General features: G+C 58.0%; 1 protein-coding gene across 1 annotated transcript in view; it reads left to right on the top strand.

The window, feature by feature from the left end:
- LOC148839009 (voltage-dependent L-type calcium channel subunit alpha-1D-like) overlaps positions 1-17,627 on the top strand; it is a 40,813-nt gene extending 23,186 nt beyond the window's left edge. The window contains exons 32-46 of the mRNA XM_088932350.1: positions 400-491; positions 576-735; positions 1,480-1,607; positions 3,041-3,137; positions 4,372-4,474; positions 5,078-5,179; positions 5,725-5,852; positions 6,844-6,990; positions 7,499-7,839; positions 8,202-8,231; positions 9,092-9,232; positions 10,003-10,163; positions 10,320-10,432; positions 14,792-15,112; positions 17,289-17,627. Of these exons, the coding sequence (XP_088788476.1) occupies positions 400-491; positions 576-735; positions 1,480-1,607; positions 3,041-3,137; positions 4,372-4,474; positions 5,078-5,179; positions 5,725-5,852; positions 6,844-6,990; positions 7,499-7,839; positions 8,202-8,231; positions 9,092-9,232; positions 10,003-10,163; positions 10,320-10,432; positions 14,792-15,112; positions 17,289-17,576 (2,352 nt within the window). The 3' untranslated portion in view covers positions 17,577-17,627. The remainder of the gene's footprint in view (positions 1-399; positions 492-575; positions 736-1,479; positions 1,608-3,040; positions 3,138-4,371; positions 4,475-5,077; positions 5,180-5,724; positions 5,853-6,843; positions 6,991-7,498; positions 7,840-8,201; positions 8,232-9,091; positions 9,233-10,002; positions 10,164-10,319; positions 10,433-14,791; positions 15,113-17,288) is intronic.
- The last annotated feature ends 260 nt before the right edge of the window (positions 17,628-17,887 follow it).

Below are 17,887 nucleotides of genomic sequence, written 5' to 3'. Positions count from 1 at the left end.
TTCTGGCAGGTGTGGGAACTCTATCTCTCTCTCTCTCCTTCCAACCACTTAACCGATTTAACCCGTGGGGCTCCCAGAAGGTAGCATTCCCAGTTCGCGCGTTCTAGGAGGAGCGAAAATCAGGGCATGGTGTATCGTTAGCAGATCTCTTTTATCAGCTGAGCTTATTAAGTGCGGTCCATACGGTGCATCAGTGAATAACACTAATGGCAAGAGACTGAGGATGCTGGCTGTGACTGTCTTGTCTCTGCACGTGGTCTTCCAGTTTGACGACTGTGAATACACAGGTCGTATACAGGTTTATAGTGGGATTGTCCAGCAGTGTGGTGTGTCGCAGAGCTTTCCGCCTGGCCCAGCCGCCCTGACTCGTGCTCCTGTGCGTTTCCCCGTGTGTCTCAGACCTTCGGCAAGATCGCCATGAAGGACCACACTCAGATCAACCGGAACAACAACTTCCAGACCTTCCCTCAGGCCGTGCTGCTGCTCTTCAGGTGAGAGGCGTCCGAGAGGCGGGGGGCGAGCGGGGAGGGGAACGCAGACGCGTGGACTAACGCCCCCCCCGTGACCCTGCCCAGGTGCGCGACGGGGGAGGCGTGGCAGGAGATCATGCTGGCCAGTCTCCCCGGGAAGCGCTGCGACCCAGAGTCGGACTACGAGCCTGGGGAGGAGTTCTCCTGCGGCAGTAACTTCGCCATCGTCTACTTCATCAGCTTCTTCATGCTCTGTGCCTTCCTGGTGAGAGGGCAGTGCCCAGGCGCTGTTGGACGGGGGTCAGGAGGGCATTGCAGTTGTATACATCCTCACAGGGCTGGCACAGTGACGCGTGCACCCCCACACAGGGCTGGTACAGTGACGCGTGCACCCCCACAGGGCTGGCACGGTGACGCGTGCACCCCCACACAGGACTGGCACGGTGACGCGTGCACCCCCACACAGGACTGGCACGGTGACGCGTGCACCCCCACACAGGGCTGGTACAGTGACGCGTGCACCCCCACACAGGACTGGCACGGTGACGCGTGCACCCCCACACAGGGCTGGTACAGTGACGCGTGCACCCCCACAGGGCTGGTACAGTGACACGTGCACCCCCACAGTGACACTCACCCTGGCCTCGTTATAGGTCCTGTAGCTGTGTAGCCGTTAACAGATGAACACATTCCCAGGGGAGCCCTTGTTCCCTGATCAAGCTGAGGATCGGGGGGACAGGCGGGGGTGCGGACACACGGTGGGGGGGTCTGTGTTCGTGAGACCGTGTGACAGGAGCTGTAGCACGAGGAGGGCTGGCAGCTGAGAGAGTCGTGGTGTTCAATGAGACATCATGAGAATCGGGAGAGAGTCGGGGGTAGGGTCCCATTTAATGAAAAGATTCATCTCGATGACAAATGTGAGGTCCTGAAGAAGGGAAGTAGATTTGCAGTGAATCACTTAAACATGGTCACTGGAAGAGACTCACGTTTGGTCCGTCCTGCCTCTCAGATCATCAACTTGTTTGTGGCCGTCATCATGGACAACTTCGACTACCTGACTCGCGACTGGTCGATCCTGGGGCCCCACCACCTGGACGAGTTCAAGAGGATCTGGTCTGAGTACGACCCCGAAGCCAAGTGAGAGAGGCGTCGTGTCCTGTCCCACTGTCCGTCCTGCCCGTCCTGCCCCACTGTCCGTCTACCTGTCCTGTCCCACTGTCCGTCCTGCCCGTCCTGTCCCACTGTCCGTCTACCTGTCCTGTCCCACTGTCCGTCCTGCCCCACTGTCCCACTGTCCGTCTACCTGTCCTGTCCCACTGTCCGTCCTGCCCGTCCTGCCCCACTGTCCATCTGCCCGTCCTGCCCCACTGTCCGTCCTGCCCGTCCTGCCCGTCCTGCCCGACTGTCCGTCCTGCCCGTCCTGCCCCACTGTCCGTCTACCTGTCCTGTCCCACTGTCCGTCCTGCCCGTCCTGCCCGACTGTCCGTCTACCTGTCCTGCCCGACTGTCCGTCCTGCCCGTCCTGTCCCACTGTCCGTCCTGCCCCACTGTCCGTCCTGCCCGTCCTGCCCCACTGTCCATCTACCTGTCCTGCCCGACTGTCTGTCCTGCCCGTCCTGCCCCACTGTCCATCTACCTGTCCTGTCCCACTGTCCGTCCTGCCCGTCCTGCCCGACTGTCCGTCTACCTGTCCTGCCCGACTGTCCGTCCTGCCCGTCCTGTCCCACTGTCCGTCCTGCCCGTCCTGCCCGACTGTCCGTCCTGCCCGTCCTGCCCCACTGTCCGTCTACCTGTCCTGTCCCACTGTCCGTCCTGCCCGTCCTGCCCGACTGTCCGTCTACCTGTCCTGCCCGACTGTCCGTCCTGCCCGTCCTGTCCCACTGTCCGTCCTGCCCCACTGTCCGTCCTGCCCGTCCTGCCCCACTGTCCATCTACCTGTCCTGCCCGACTGTCCGTCCTGCCCGTCCTGCCCCACTGTCCATCTACCTGTCCTGTCCCACTGTCCGTCCTGCCCGTCCTGCCCGACTGTCCGTCTACCTGTCCTGCCCGACTGTCCGTCCTGCCCGTCCTGTCCCACTGTCCGTCCTGCCCCACTGTCCGTCCTGCCCGTCCTGCCCCACTGTCCATCTACCTGTCCTGCCCGACTGTCCGTCCTGCCCGTCCTGTCCCACTGTCTGTCCTGCCCGTCCTGCCCCACTGTCCGTCTACCTGTCCTGTCCCACTGTCCGTCCTGCCCGTCCTGCCCCACTGTCCATCTGCCTGTCCTGCCCCACTGTCCGTCCTGTCCGTCCTGTCCCACTGTCCGTCCTGCCCCACTGTCCGTCCTGCCTGTCCTGCCCCACTGTCCATCTACCTGTCCTGCCCGACTGTCCGTCCTGCCCCACTGTCCGTCTACCTGTCCTGCCCGTCCTGTCCCACTGCCCGTCCTGCCTGTCCTGCCCGACTGTCCGTCCTGCCTGTCCTGCCCCACTGTGTCCTATGTCTTGTTGCCTCTGTCTGTCTTACCGATTGGCATTTAGTGTTGAGAGAGATAAGTTGTCCGGCTTGTTGAGAGTCGTATTGTATTTCAGGGGTCGAATTAAACACCTGGATGTGGTGGCTCTGCTGCGGAGGATCCAGCCCCCTCTGGGCTTCGGGAAACTGTGTCCACACCGTGTGGCCTGCAAGGTACCTGCCTCCCCAGCCTCACTGCCCCTCCCCCAGCCTCACTGCCTCTCCCCAGCCTCACTGCCTCTCCCCAGCCTCACTGTAACTCCCCCAGCCTCACTGCCTCTTCCCAGCCTCACTGCCTCTTCCCAGCCTCACTGCCTCTCCCCAGCCTCACTGTTACTCCTCCAGCCTCACTGTAACTCCTCCAGCCGCACTGTAACTCCTCCAGCCTCTCTGCCTCTCCCCCAGCCTCACTGCCTCTCCCCCAGCCTCACTGCCTCTCCCCAGCCTCACTGTAACTCCTCCAGCCTCACTGTAACTCCTCCAGCCGCACTGTAACTCCTCCAGCCTCTCTGCCTCTCCCCCAGCCTCACTGCCTCTCCCCAGCCGCACTGTCTCTCCCCAGCCTCACTGTAACTCCTCCAGCCTCTCTGCCTCTCCCCAGCCTCTCTGCCTCTCCCCAGCCTCACTGCCTCTCCCCAGCCTCACTGTAACTCCTCCAGCCTCACTGTAACTCCCCCAGCCTCACTGCCTCTCCCCAGGCTCACTGTAACTCCCCCAGCCTCACTGCCTCTCCCCAGCCTCACTGCCCCTCCCCCAGCCGCACTGTCTCTCCCCAGCCTCACTGTAACTCCTCCAGCCTCACTGCCTCTTCCCAGCCTCACTGTAACTCCTCCAGCCTCACTGTAACTCCCCCAGCCTCACTGCCTCTTCCCAGCCTCACTGTAACTCCTCCAGCCGCACTGTCTCTCCCCAGCCTCACTGTAACTCCCCCAGCCTCACTGTAACTCCCCCAGCCTCACTGTCTCTCCCCAGCCTCACTGTAACTCCTCCAGCCTCTCTGCCTCTCCCCAGCCTCTCTGCCTCTCCCCAGCCTCACTGCCTCTCCCCCAGCCTCACTGCCTCTCCCCAGGCTCACTGTAACTCCCCCAGCCTCACTGTAACTCCTCCAGCCTCTCTGCCTCTCCCCCAGCCTCACTGTCTCTCCCCCAGCCGCACTGTCTCTCCCCAGCTGCACTGTAACTCCCCCAGCCTCACTGCCTCTCCCCAGCCTCGCTGCCTCTCCCCCAGCCTCACTGCCTCTCCCCAGCCTCACTGCCTCTCCCCAGCCTCTCTGCTTCCTCACTGCAGCTTCACTGCACCTACAGTACTACCAGCTGAATTCTGAAGACCTCGCCTGTTGATCTTGGCTCTCTAACTCTCCCTCTCTGTGTCTCTCTGTCCCCGTGCCCTTGGTCCCCCTGCGTGCCAGAGGCTGGTGGCGATGAACATGCCCCTGAACAGCGACGGCACGGTCACCTTCAACGCCACGCTCTTCGCGCTGGTCAGGACGGCTCTGAAGATCAAGACCGAAGGTCGGGCTCGGAGCGCCGCTGGCTGCTTTCGCTCGACTCCTTTCGCAATCGTGTTTCCAAACGAGCGCGGGGCTGCCGGTCCGTTTCGATCGCACGCCCGCGCGATGCGGAGTCTGGGCGCGTTTCAGCCTTGGCTTTGCGGCTGCCAGTCCTGTTCCCACATGTGCTGTGCGCCGCAGTGCCTGGGCAGGGAGCTCCACTGCGCAGCGCAGGAGCGTGGGCGCCGGCTCACTGTACCTCTGTATCTCTGACATTGCTGCCAGCCCTGACCTGCCCGTAGGGTACTGCCTCTTGGGGTGTTGGCAGCTAGCAAGGGGACCCAGGCTCGAACCCGCATCGAGAACCCGGGCTGCACTGGCTCAGCTCTGTCGTGACTGGTCATTGGCAGGGTCCTGGGCATCTCTGACTGTTGGTCATGCAGGTCGTAGCTCCTGCGATGCCCCGTCTTGCAAGAGCTCAGTGTGAAAGTTCGTACAGCGCTGTTCAGGCCGTGCAAACTCCCCCCCCACCACACCCCCATCAGTTAGACGGAGAGCTCGATCTGAAGAACCGCCAGGCGCCGCGAGAGGGTCATATGCACATTTCGCTCTCTCACCTGCCCAGGTAACCCTGACCAGGCCAACGAGGAGCTGAGGATTGTCATCAGGAAGATCTGGAAGAGAATGAAGCCCAAAATCCTCGACGAGGTCATCCCTCCCCCCGAGGGTAAGGGCGGGGGGGGGCAGCTGTTCTTGAAGGAGGGGCGAGGGGCAGATGGGGCTGGACGAGGGGCTGATTGCCAGTACTTCAATATGGGCGACTGCGATGGGCCGCACATGCGATTATTTGAAAATGACAGCGGGACAGGATCTGTTCCGGCCTGGTCTCAGTCGTCTTCATACAGCAGAGGGAGCTCCGGATCAGCAAGAGCTAGCAGTGTGTTTTAGCAGACGGCAGAGTGTTTTAGTTGGTTGTTATTATTTATTATTTATATCTTATTTATTATGCTATTATGATTTCTATTTAGTATTTGCTATTTGTTGTGTACTGTTCTGTAATGCCCTCTCTACATTGTGTGGGACAGCGTCGTCTGTTGTACTTTGTACGCCCTGAGAGATTGGCACCCATAAGAATTCCAGCGTGCACGTTTCTATGGCAATGAACTCCTCTACCTCCCTCTGTAAACCGCCAGGCCCTGAGCCCTGCTGCGTGTTGGGCCTGCAGGTCGAGTGTCAGTATTCACCCTCTGCCTCGTGCTCTCTCTCTCTCAGAGGAGGAGGTGACAGTGGGGAAGTTCTACGCCACCTTCCTGATCCAGGACTACTTCAGGAAGTTCCGGAAGAGGAAGGAGAAGGGCATGCTTGGAGAGCCAGAGTCCAATAACTCCTCAGCCCTGCAGGTGAGCAATGGCTGGAGGGGGTGGGGGGGTCTGTTCCAAGCCCAGGTGTCGGGGCGCCTGAGAGAGACAGCAGTGTGAGAATCTGGGATTCTCTGGAGATTCCTGAGTGGTTCGGACGACGGAGACTCCGGGAGACTGCTGCGCTCCCAGCGGGAGCTACATCGCCCCTCCAGACGGCGCTGCTGCCATCCTGTCAACGTTGGGGGGCTCGCGGGGTTAAAAGTTGCACAGTCGTCACCCCCTCTGTGCTGGTAAATCCAGACTGGGAGGAAATAGTTCTTAGTGATTTTTTTTTTTTAAAAAGGCAAAAGTAAATCCTAAAACCTTTACGGGAAGGAGTCGTCTGGGGTTTATACTGAGGATACTTATCCTGAAGTTTGTACAGTGTCCTGAATTAGCCTCCTGAGGATCTGAGCTGGTGTTGACACTCCCTGCGACTTCTCTCTAAGAGCCATTGCTGTAAACGTGGAGCTGTTGAATGTGTTCTGTGAGTGCAGCCCTGTGCCTGTGTAACACACCAGTTACAGGTTCTGTCCAAGCTGTTCTGTGGTGCTGCTGTAGGCTGTCAGACTGGGTTGGTCTGGCACAGGGTGGCTGTGCTGGGGCTGAGGTCTGTCTGACATGTACCCTCTCTCTCAGAGGAGGAGGTGGCAGTGGGGACACTGGGGTCTGGCACAGGGTGGCTGTGCTGGGGCTGAGGTCTGTCTGACATGTACCCTCTCTCTCAGAGGAGGAGGTGGCAGTGCGGACACTGGGGTCTGGCACAGGGTGGCTGTGCTGGGGCTGAGGTCTGTCTCACATGTACCCTCTCTCTCAGAGGAGGAGGTGGCAGTGGGGACACTGGGGTCTGGCACAGGGTGGCTATGCTGGGGCTGAGGTCTGTCTGACATGTACCCTCTCTCTCAGAGGAGGAGGTGGCAGTGGGGACACTGGGGTCTGGCACAGGGTGGCTATGCTGGGGCTGAGGTCCGTGTGCTTGTCTGTGTGTCAGGCTGGCCTGCGGACGCTGCAGGACCTGGGTCCCGAGATGCGCTTGGCCATGTCGTGCGACCTGGAGGAAGAGGAGGAGGAGGAGGAGGAGGAGGAGGAAGAGGATGGCCTGGAGGAGGACCCGGAGGAGGGCGACGCCAGTTACAAGGTCGGCGGTGAAGTCGTGAGCTGGGGGTTCCTTTTAAATTCCTGGGGGGAGGGCGCCGCGTCTGCACCACCCGGCCAGCGTGGACTCATTGTGCTTCCCTGGTCTCTGCTCTGAAATGCCAGACGAGATCAGGGCGGCTGAGGGGTGTGAGAATCGTTCCCCTGGCACACTGGTCAGGTTTCCAGTGACGGCGCACTGGTGCCCAGACACAGGACATGTTTTTCCTGCTGTTCACTGGTCCCAATCTGTTGCCCTGTCTTTTCATCTTCTGTGCCGAAGAGAAAGGTTGTACTTCTGCCACTTGTAGACTTACTGTGAGTTCCATTGTGCAAACACAGCGTCTACAGTTAGACATGCATATGATTGATCCTGATGTTGTGTTGGAAGTTGCACTACAAAACACAATTTACCAAGTTACGACTGTACCTCATATACTTTTCACCTTTACAGCTTTTCTTCTATTGATTGATTTCTGACCTCAGTCTATTCATCGTTCCTGTTTCCCCAGAATGAGGGCGTGTTCTCAGCGCATGGTGACCACGCCCCCTCAGGCCGGCGTGCCTCGGTGGCCCACTCGACTCACTCCGCCCACTCGGCGGGCAGTGCCAGCGGCCCCTCAGCCCCGGGAGCGGGAGAGACCATCTCCAACGGCGGGGTGGGGCACCGGCGCGTGTCGATCGCCAGCCTCTCCAAATCGCAGCTGCCCAATGGGGGGGCCGCCACCGAGCAGGGCGACACGGGCGGGGCTGAGGATGAAACGCCCTCCCACCATCACCCTCACCCCCACCATCTTAGCCACCCCTCTGCCAAGACTGCAGTGGAACGGCCCCCCAAGGCCATCTCCAACAGGTCAGTGCAGTTCTGCCGTCCAGTGCTGCAGCGCAGGACCTACCTGCTGGGGTTTCCTGCTCAAATAATTTAAGAGTTTTACACAGAGTGGATTCCTGTCCTCCCATTCATGTCTTTTAAAACAATTTGATTGGTCTGCGTGTCAGGATTGCGGTTTTCCTCGTGAAAGGATGTCTCCCTGGACAAGAGCGCTGCTCTCACTCGTCCGTAAAAAACGTAAATCTGTTGCAGTTGGCCGCGTCTTTAAGCGTCTTTAAAACAGAGTTTCGGAAGGGGCCTCTGAAAAGGCGCCACGTGTGTTTTTTTAAGTGTTATTTCCGAGTTTCTGACTAGCTCTTCTCTCTCCCTTGCTTGCAATGCAGTAGATCGCGCCGCTATGATCGTTACCTCAGGTAAGGGCGTGGCGGCAGCGTTGGTGGGCTCATCGTCCTGTTCTCATGTGCGTCACGTGCCTGGGGGTGGGCTCTTTCCATTCACAGGGACTCTTTCTCCCGTCTTTGCTCCTCGCATGCCCATCCCGGAATGCTGGGGTTTGCCCCCCCCCACCCCCCACAGCGCTGCATTGTGATGTGCTGCCCTGCTCGTGACACGGGACACGAGATCCAGCGGTCATCACACATGCTCCAGTGGTCATCTCATTCGCACCATCGGTCATCACGTGCGGCGCGAGCTCCGCTGGTCATTGCACAAGCTCGTGACACGGGACACGAGATCCAGCGGTCATCACACGTGCTCCAGTGGTCATCTCACTCGCACTGCTGGTCATCACGTGCGGCGCGAGCTCCGCTGGTCATTGCACAAGCTCGTGACACGGGACACGAGATCCATCTCACTCCGCCGGTCGTTGCACGAGCTCCGCTGGTCTGCAGAGCCTGGCTCCAGTTGAGATACTCGATGAGTGCCGAGGCGGCCTGAGCTGAGCTCCAACTCTGCTTATTTAAAAAAAAAATGAGTTGCAGATGTTTTTTGTGGTCGCGAGACAGGTCTGGACAGTCACAGCCTGGCCTGCAGGCGTAAATTGGCGTGAGGGGCTCAGGAGTCGTCTTGTTTTCCTTGTTTGCTCTCACTCATCTCTCTTTATTTCCTTCTCTACCCCCCCAAACGATCCCCCTTTCTCCTCCCGCCCCCATCCGGTCCTCCTCCGTTCGCCCGGCTCTCACTTCCTGTTCTTCCACCTTTCTCTCTCCCTCTCTTCTCACTTTTCCACTCCCTCTGCTTCCCGGCCTTCTTCTGGCCCCTTCACCCCCTCCAGGAGGGACTCCAGCGAGGGGTACCCCCCTTCCAGTCGCAGGGAGGAGGGGGTGCTGGAGGAGGTGGGGGAGGAGACCTACTCTGGGGAGCAGGGTTACTACAGCCGAGAGGAGGACACGGAGAGCACAGCGTCCAGAGACAGGTACTCTGACAGGAGAGAGAGAGAGACAGGTACAGTGACAGAGGAGAGAGAGAGAGAGAGACAGGTACACTGACAGAGGAGAGAGAGAGAGAGAGAGACAGGTACAGTGACAGAGGAGAGAGAGAGAGAGAGACAGGTACACTGACAGAGGAGAGAGAGAGAGAGAGACAGGTACACTGACAGAGGAGAGATACAGGTACGCTGATAGAGGAGAGAGAGAGAGATGCTGATAGAGGAGTGAGAGAGAGACGGGTACGCTAGCAGGAGAGATAGAGACGGGAACGCTGATAGAGGAGAGAGAGAGACAGGTACTCTGACAGGAGAGAGAGAGATACATGTACGCTGATAGAAGAGAGAGAGAGACAGATACGCTGATAGAGGAGAGATACAGGTACGCTGATAGAGGAGTGAGAGAGACAGGTACACTAACAAAGGAGAGAGAGACGGGTACGCTAACAGAGGACAGAAAGAGATAGGTGCACTCACAGAGGACATAGAGACAGGTATGCTGACAGAGGACATAGAGACAGGTATGCTGACAGAGGAGAGAGAGACGGGTATGCTGACAGAGGAGAGAGAGACGGATACGCTGACAGAGGAGTGAGAGAGAAGTGAAGAGGCACACTTGACGTCAGTGATGAATGTGCTGTCTTTGTACTGAGATTCAATCAATTAAGCATCCTGTCTCTCAACCTTACTTCCTTCTCTTGCCTTAGTACTGGCATTCCAGATCTTATTCTGCCTCACTGTACGTACTCTGTCTGTCCCAGGGCACTGTACCCTGACGACCCCCCGGTGTACCCCGGACACAGGGAGCACCTGTACGAAGCCCACCCACCCGGCCACGCCCCCTACGGCCCTCACTATGGCAACGGCTACAGAGAGGGATGCCGCACGGCTCGGAGACGCCTGCTTCCGGCCACGCCCACTGGTGAGGATGCATCTCCATGGCAATGACGGTGTCAGATACTGGACTGACACCAGTATCTAAGAGAATCTTTTTTTCCCCTTCAGTTTCTCTCTGCCTCCTGGCTGTCCTCTCTGCTCTTCTCTCCTTCCTCACTTGCTCGGTCTCCCTCTCTCTCAGGTCGGAAGCCGGCTTTCAATATCCAGTGTCTGCGAAGGCAGGGCAGCAATGACGACATCCCCATCCCGGGCACCTACCACCAGAACTCCCCGCCCTGCAGGGCGCGCACTCAGGTATCACCAGGGCACACTCACACACGAGCACTCGGGTATCACCAGGGCACACTCACACACGAGCACTCGGGTATCACCAGGGCACACTCACACACGAGCACTCAGACTCACACTCACACACACCTGGGCACACTCACACACGAGCACTCAGACTCACACTCACACACATCTGGGCACACCCACACTGGAGCACTCAGACTCACACACCTGGGCACACTCACACTGGAGCACTCAGACTCACACACCTGGGCACACTCACACTGGAGCACTCAGACTCACACACCTGGGCACACCCACACTGGAGCACTCACACTCACACACCTGGGCACACTCACACTGGAGCACTCAGACTCACACACCTGGGGACACTCACACAGGAGCACTCAGACTCACACACCTGGGGACACTCACACTGGAGCACTCAGACTCACACACCTGGGCACACTCACACTGGAGCACTCAGACTCACACTCACACACACCTGGGGACATTCACACAGGAGCACTCAGACTCACACTCACACACACCTGGGCACACCCACACTGGAGCACTCAGACTCACACACCTGGGCACACTCACACTGGAGCACTCAGACTCACACACCTGGGCACACCCACACTGGAGCACTCAGACTCACACACCTGGGCACACTCACACAGGAGCACTCAGACTCACACACCTGGGGACACTCACACAGGAGCACTCAGACTCACACTCACACACACCTGGGCACACCCACACTGGAGCACTCAGACTCACACACCTGGGCACACTCACACTGGAGCACTCAGACTCACACTCACACACACCTGGGGACATTCACACAGGAGCACTCAGACTCACACTCACACACACCTGGGCACACCCACACTGGAGCACTCAGACTCACACACCTGGGCACACTCACACTGGAGCACTCAGACTCACACACCTGGGCACACCCACACTGGAGCACTCAGACTCACACACCTGGGGACACTCACACTGGAGCACTCAGACTCACACACCTGGGCACACCCACACTGGAGCACTCACACTCACACACCTGGGCAAACTCACACTGGAGCACTCAGACTCACACTCACACACACCTGGGCACACCCACACTGGAGCACTCAGACTCACACACCTGGGCACACTCACACTGGAGCACTCAGACTCACACTCACACACACCTGGGCACACCCACACTGGAGCACTCAGACTCACACACCTGGGCACACTCACACTGGAGCACTCACACTCACACACCTGGGCACACTCACACTGGAGCACTCAGACTCACACTCACACACACCTGGGCACACCCACACTGGAGCACTCAGACTCACACACCTGGGCACACCCACACTGGAGCACTCACACTCACACACTTGGGCACACTCACACTGGAGCACTCACACTCACACACTTGGGCACACTCACACTGGAGCACTCAGACTCACACACCTGGGGACACTCACACATGAGCACTCAGACTCACACTCACACACCCAGGCACATACACACACACTCACACTGGAGCACTCAGACTCACACACCTGGGCACACCCACACTGGAGCACTCACACTCACACACCTGGGCACACTCACACTGGAGCACTCAGACTCACACTCACACACACCTGGGCACACCCACACTGGAGCACTCAGACTCACACACCTGGGCACACTCACACTGGAGCACTCAGACTCACACTCACACACACCTGGGCACACCCACACTGGAGCACTCAGACTCACACACCTGGGCACACTCACACTGGAGCACTCACACTCACATACCTGGGCACACTCACACTGGAGCACTCAGACTCACACTCACACACACCTGGGCACACCCACACTGGAGCACTCAGACTCACACACCTGGGCACACTCACACTGGAGCACTCACACTCACACACCTGGGCACACTCACACTGGAGCACTCAGACTCACACTCACACACACCTGGACACACCCACACTGGAGCACTCAGACTCACACACCTGGGCACACCCACACTGGAGCACTCACACTCACACACTTGGGCACACTCACACTGGAGCACTCACACTCACACACTTGGGCACACTCACACTGGAGCACTCAGACTCACACACCTGGGGACACTCACACACGAGCACTCAGACTCACACTCACACACCCAGGCACATACACGCACACTCACACTGGAGCACTCAGACTCACACACCTGGGCACACCCACACTGGAGCACTCACACTCACACACCTGGGCACACTCACACTGGAGCACTCAGACTCACACTCACACACACCTGGGCACACCCACACTGGAGCACTCAGACTCACACACCTGGGCACACTCACACTGGAGCACTCAGACTCACACTCACACACACCTGGGCACACCCACACTGGAGCACTCAGACTCACACACCTGGGCACACTCACACTGGAGCACTCAGACTCACACACCTGGGCACACTCACACTGGAGCACTCAGACTCACACTCACACACACCTGGGCACACCCACACTGGAGCACTCAGACTCACACACCTGGGCACACCCACACTGGAGCACTCACACTCACACACTTGGGCACACTCACACTGGAGCACTCAGACTCACACACCTGGGGACACTCACACACGAGCACTCAGACTCACACTCACACACCCAGGCACATACACGCACACTCACACTGGAGCACTCACACTCACACACCTGGGCACACTCACACTGGAGCACTCACACTCACACACCTGGGCACACTCACACTGGAGCACTCAGACTCACACTCACACACACCTGGGCACACCCACACTGGAGCACTCAGACTCACACACCTGGGCACACTCACACTGGAGCACTCAGACTCACACACCTGGAAACACTCACACTGGAGCACTCAGACTCACACACCTGGGCACACCCACACTGGAGCACTCACACTCACACACCTGGGCACATACACGCACACTCACACTGGAGCACTCACACTCACACACCTGGGCACATTCACACAGGAGCACTCAGACTCACACTCACACACACCTGGGCACATGCACACTGGAGCACTCAGACTCACACACCTGGGCACACCCACACTGGAGCACTCACACTCACACACCTGGGCACACCCACACTGGAGCACTCAGACTCACACACCTGGGCACACCCACACTGGAGCACTCACACTCACACACCTGGGCACACCCACACTGGAGCACTCAGACTCACACACCTGGGCACACTCACACTGGAGCACTCACACTCACACACTTGGGCACACCCACACTGGAGCACTCACACTCACACACTTGGGCACACCCACACTGGAGCACTCACACTCACACACCTGGGCACATACACGCACACTCACACTGGAGCACTCACACTCACACACCTGGGCACACTCACACTGGAGCACTCACACTCACACACCTGGGCACATACACGCACACTCACACTGGAGCACTCAGACTCACACACCCAGGCACATACACGCACACTCACACTGGAGCACTCACACTCACACACCTGGGCACACTCACACTGGAGCACTCAGACTCACACACCCAGGCACATACACGCACACTCACACTGGAGCACTCACACTCACACACCTGGGCACACTCACACTGGAGCACTCAGACTCACACACCTGGGCACACCCACACTGGAGCACTCACACTCACACACTTGGGCACACTCACACTGGAGCACTCAGACTCACACTCACACACACCTGGGCACACCCACACTGGAGCACTCAGACTCACACACCTGGGCACACCCACACTGGAGCACTCACACTCACACACTTGGGCACACTCACACTGGAGCACTCAGACTCACACACCTGGGGACACTCACACACGAGCACTCAGACTCACACTCACACACCCAGGCACATACACGCACACTCACACTGGAGCACTCACACTCACACACCTGGGCACACTCACACTGGAGCACTCACACTCACACACCTGGGCACACTCACACTGGAGCACTCAGACTCACACACCTGGGCACATACACGCACACATGGAGAAAACAGTCCCGAGACGAGTTATGGTGGCCTATTTAAAAGCAGATGTTGTTGGGCTCATGAGAGCGCTGTTTCCATTCTGTCAGAATCAGGGGTCCAGGCCCACAGGGCCTCACTGCTGTGGGCAGGTGGCAGTGACGTAGACAGTGGCGCCCCCTGTCTCGAGTCCTGTTGCTCGTGGCTACGGTGACGAGCCATGGTCAGGGCTCTGGTCTCTGGACCCACAGCAGTTGTACCCCCTAGCAAGGCCCCGGATGATAGCAGCGTCTCGTGCGGTGATGACAGGCGATTAACGGTGTCCTCGTCTTCCTCTTCCTCCTCCTCTTCCTCTCGCAGACCTACGGCAGCTACGACTCCCGGCGCAGCAGCAGCCGCTCCTCCACGGGCTCCTCGGCCTCGTGGGCAACGCCGGGCCCCCGCCGGGGCCGCCTGCTGTACGCCCCGCTCATCCTGGTGGAGGAGGATGGGGGGGGCCTGTGGGGCGACAAGAAGGGGGGCAGCGCCAGCCTGCCGGCCTCCTCGCGGCCGGGCTGGTACGCGGGCAGCGCGGGCAGCGCCGGGCACCAGCCCTGCAGGGCCTACACCACGCTGAGGGTGCCCAGCCTGCAGCCGCGCTACAGCGACAAGAGGGGCAGCGCGGACAGCCTGGTGGAGGCGGTGAGGCTCTGGGCACAGCGCAGCCCTGCGTGCTCCTCCTGCTGTATCAGCACGGCCCTCTGCCCCTGCTCTACTGTCTCTCTCTCCCTCCTCCTCCTCTCACTCCCTCCCTCTCTCTGTACTCTCTCTCTCCCTCCTCCTCTCACTCTCACACTCTCACTCCCTCTCTCTCTGTGCTCTCACTCTCACACTCTCACTCCCTCCCTCTCTCTGTACTCTCACTCTCACACTCTCACTCCCTCCCTCTCTCTGTACTCTCACTCTCCCTCTTCCTCTCACTCTCACACTCTCTGTGCTCTCACTCTCACACTCTCACTCCCTCCCTCTCTCTGTGCTCTCCCTCCTCCTCTCACTCTCACACTCTCACTCTCTCACTCTCTGTGCTCTCACTCCCCCTCTCTCTGTGCTCTCACTCTCCCTCCTCCTCTCACTCACACACTCTCACTCCCTCTCTCTCTGCTCTCACTCTCACACTCTCACTCCCTCTCTCTCTGTGCTCTCTCACTCCCTCCCTCTCTCTGTACTCTCACTCCCCCTCTCTCTGTGCTCTCTCTCTCCCTCCTCCTCTCACTCCTCTTCTCACTCTCACACTCTCACTCCCTTCCTCCCTCTGTGCTCTCACTCTCCCTCCTCCTCTCACTCTCACACTCTCTGTGCTCTCACTCTCACACTCTGTGCTCTCACTCTCCCTCCTCCTCTCACTCTCACACTCTCACTCCCCCTCTCTCTGTGCTCTCTCTCCCTCCACCTCTCACTCTCACACTCTCTGTGCTCTCACTCTCACACTCTGTGCTCTCACTCTCCCTCCTCCTCTCACTCTCACACTCTCACTCCCCCTCTCTCTGTGCTCTCTCTCCCTCCACCTCTCACTCTCACACTCTCACTCCATCTGTCACTCTCACTCCCTCCCTCTCCTTCTCTGCACTCTCCCTCTCTCTCTCTTCAATTCAAGAGGCTTTATTGGCATGGCCAGTGTTGCCAAAGCATAAACAATTAACATAAAATCTACAGACATTTACAATACAGACACGTCATAAGAAATTTACAGCACATGGAGCGTTATTGAGAGACAGGCTCACTGTCTGTTCCTCAGGCTGGGACAGGAGATCACACACTGTATTATTATTATTGAGAGACAGGCTCACTGTTCCTCAGGCTGGGACAGGAGATCACACACTGTATTATTATTATTGAAAGACAGGCTCACTGTTCCTCAGGCTGGGACAGGAGATCACACACTGTATTATTATTATTGAGAGACAGGCTCACTGTCTGTTCCTCAGACTGGGACAGGAGATCACACACTGTATTATTATTATTATTGAGAGACAGGCTCACTGTCTGTTCCTCAGGCTGGGACAGGAGATCACACACTGTATTATTATTATTGAGAGACAGGCTCACTGTTCCTCAGGCTGGGACAGGAGATCACACACTGTATTATTATTATTAAGAGACAGGCTCACTGTCTGTTCCTCAGGCTGGGACAGGAGATCACACACTGTATTATTATTATTGAGAGACAGGCTCACTGTCTGTTCCTCAGGCTGGGACAGGAGATCACACACTGTATTATTATTATTGAGAGACAGGCTCACTGTTCCTCAGGCTGGGACAGGAGATCACACACTGTATTATTATTATTGAGAGACAGGCTCACTAGTTCCTCAGGCTGGGACAGGAGATCACACACTGTATTATTATTATTGAGAGACAGGCTCACTGTCTGTTCCTCAGGCTGGGACAGGAGATCACACACTGTATTATTATTATTGAGAGACAGGCTCACTGTTCCTCAGGCTGGGACAGGAGATCACACACTGTATTATTATTATTGAGAGACAGGCTCACTGTCTGTTCCTCAGACTGGGACAGGAGATCACACACTGTATTATTATTATTAAGAGACAGGCTCACTGTCTGTTCCTCAGGCTGGGACAGGAGATCACACACTGTGATATTATTATTGAGAGACAGGCTCACTGTTCCTCAGGCTGGGAAAGGAGATCACACACTGTATTATTATTATTGAGAGACAGGCTCACTGTCTGTTCCTCAGGCTGAGACAGGAGATCACACACTGTATTATTATTATTGAGAGACAGGCTCACTGTCTGTTCCTCAGGCTGGGACAGGAGATCACAGACTGGGCACATTCTCTCACTCTCTCACCCAGGTGCTGATCTCAGAGGGCCTGGGCCTGTATGCCAAGGATCCGAAATTCGTCGCATTTGCAAAGAGGGAGATTGCGGACGCGTGTCACATGACCATTGACGAGATGGAGAGTGCCGCCAGCGACCTGCTGAGCCGCGGCGTGCCGGGCGGGGGCCCCGGCGGAGGCGGCGCCGGGGGTGGCTTCCTGTCGCACGGGGACGTGGGGCCGCTCTACAGCGACGAGGAGCCAATCAGGAGCCGGGATGAGGAGGACCTGGCCGACGAGATGACCTGTGTCACCTCCTTCTGAGCGTCCCATTGGCAGGAGCGAGGGGGGAGGGAGGGACAGAGTGAGAAGACGTCGGTGGCGGGGGGACACACTCCTGCAGGAAGCACACAGAGAAATCGGGGTGTGTCAGAACATGCCCAGGCTGGAGGTCCATCATGCAGACACCTGTCACCCCCCTGAGGGTGGGGCATGGGCGGGGCGTGGGCGGGACGTGGGCACTGGGGTTTCAGCGCTGCGCTAGTCCCATGTGGATGTACAGTGTGGGCTGTGGGGATAGCGTCCCTCCTAATGAAACGGAAAGCATTTTTCAGTTTTTTGCAAGCAGCGCAGTC

The sequence above is a fragment of the Atractosteus spatula genome, chromosome 2 (genome assembly GCF_055471065.1).
Source record: "Atractosteus spatula isolate fAtrSpa1 chromosome 2, fAtrSpa1.hap1, whole genome shotgun sequence".
Taxonomy (NCBI): Eukaryota; Metazoa; Chordata; class Actinopteri; order Semionotiformes; family Lepisosteidae; genus Atractosteus; species Atractosteus spatula.
Note: the sequence above shows the minus strand (reverse complement) of the source record. Positions and strands in the feature narration are given on the sequence as shown.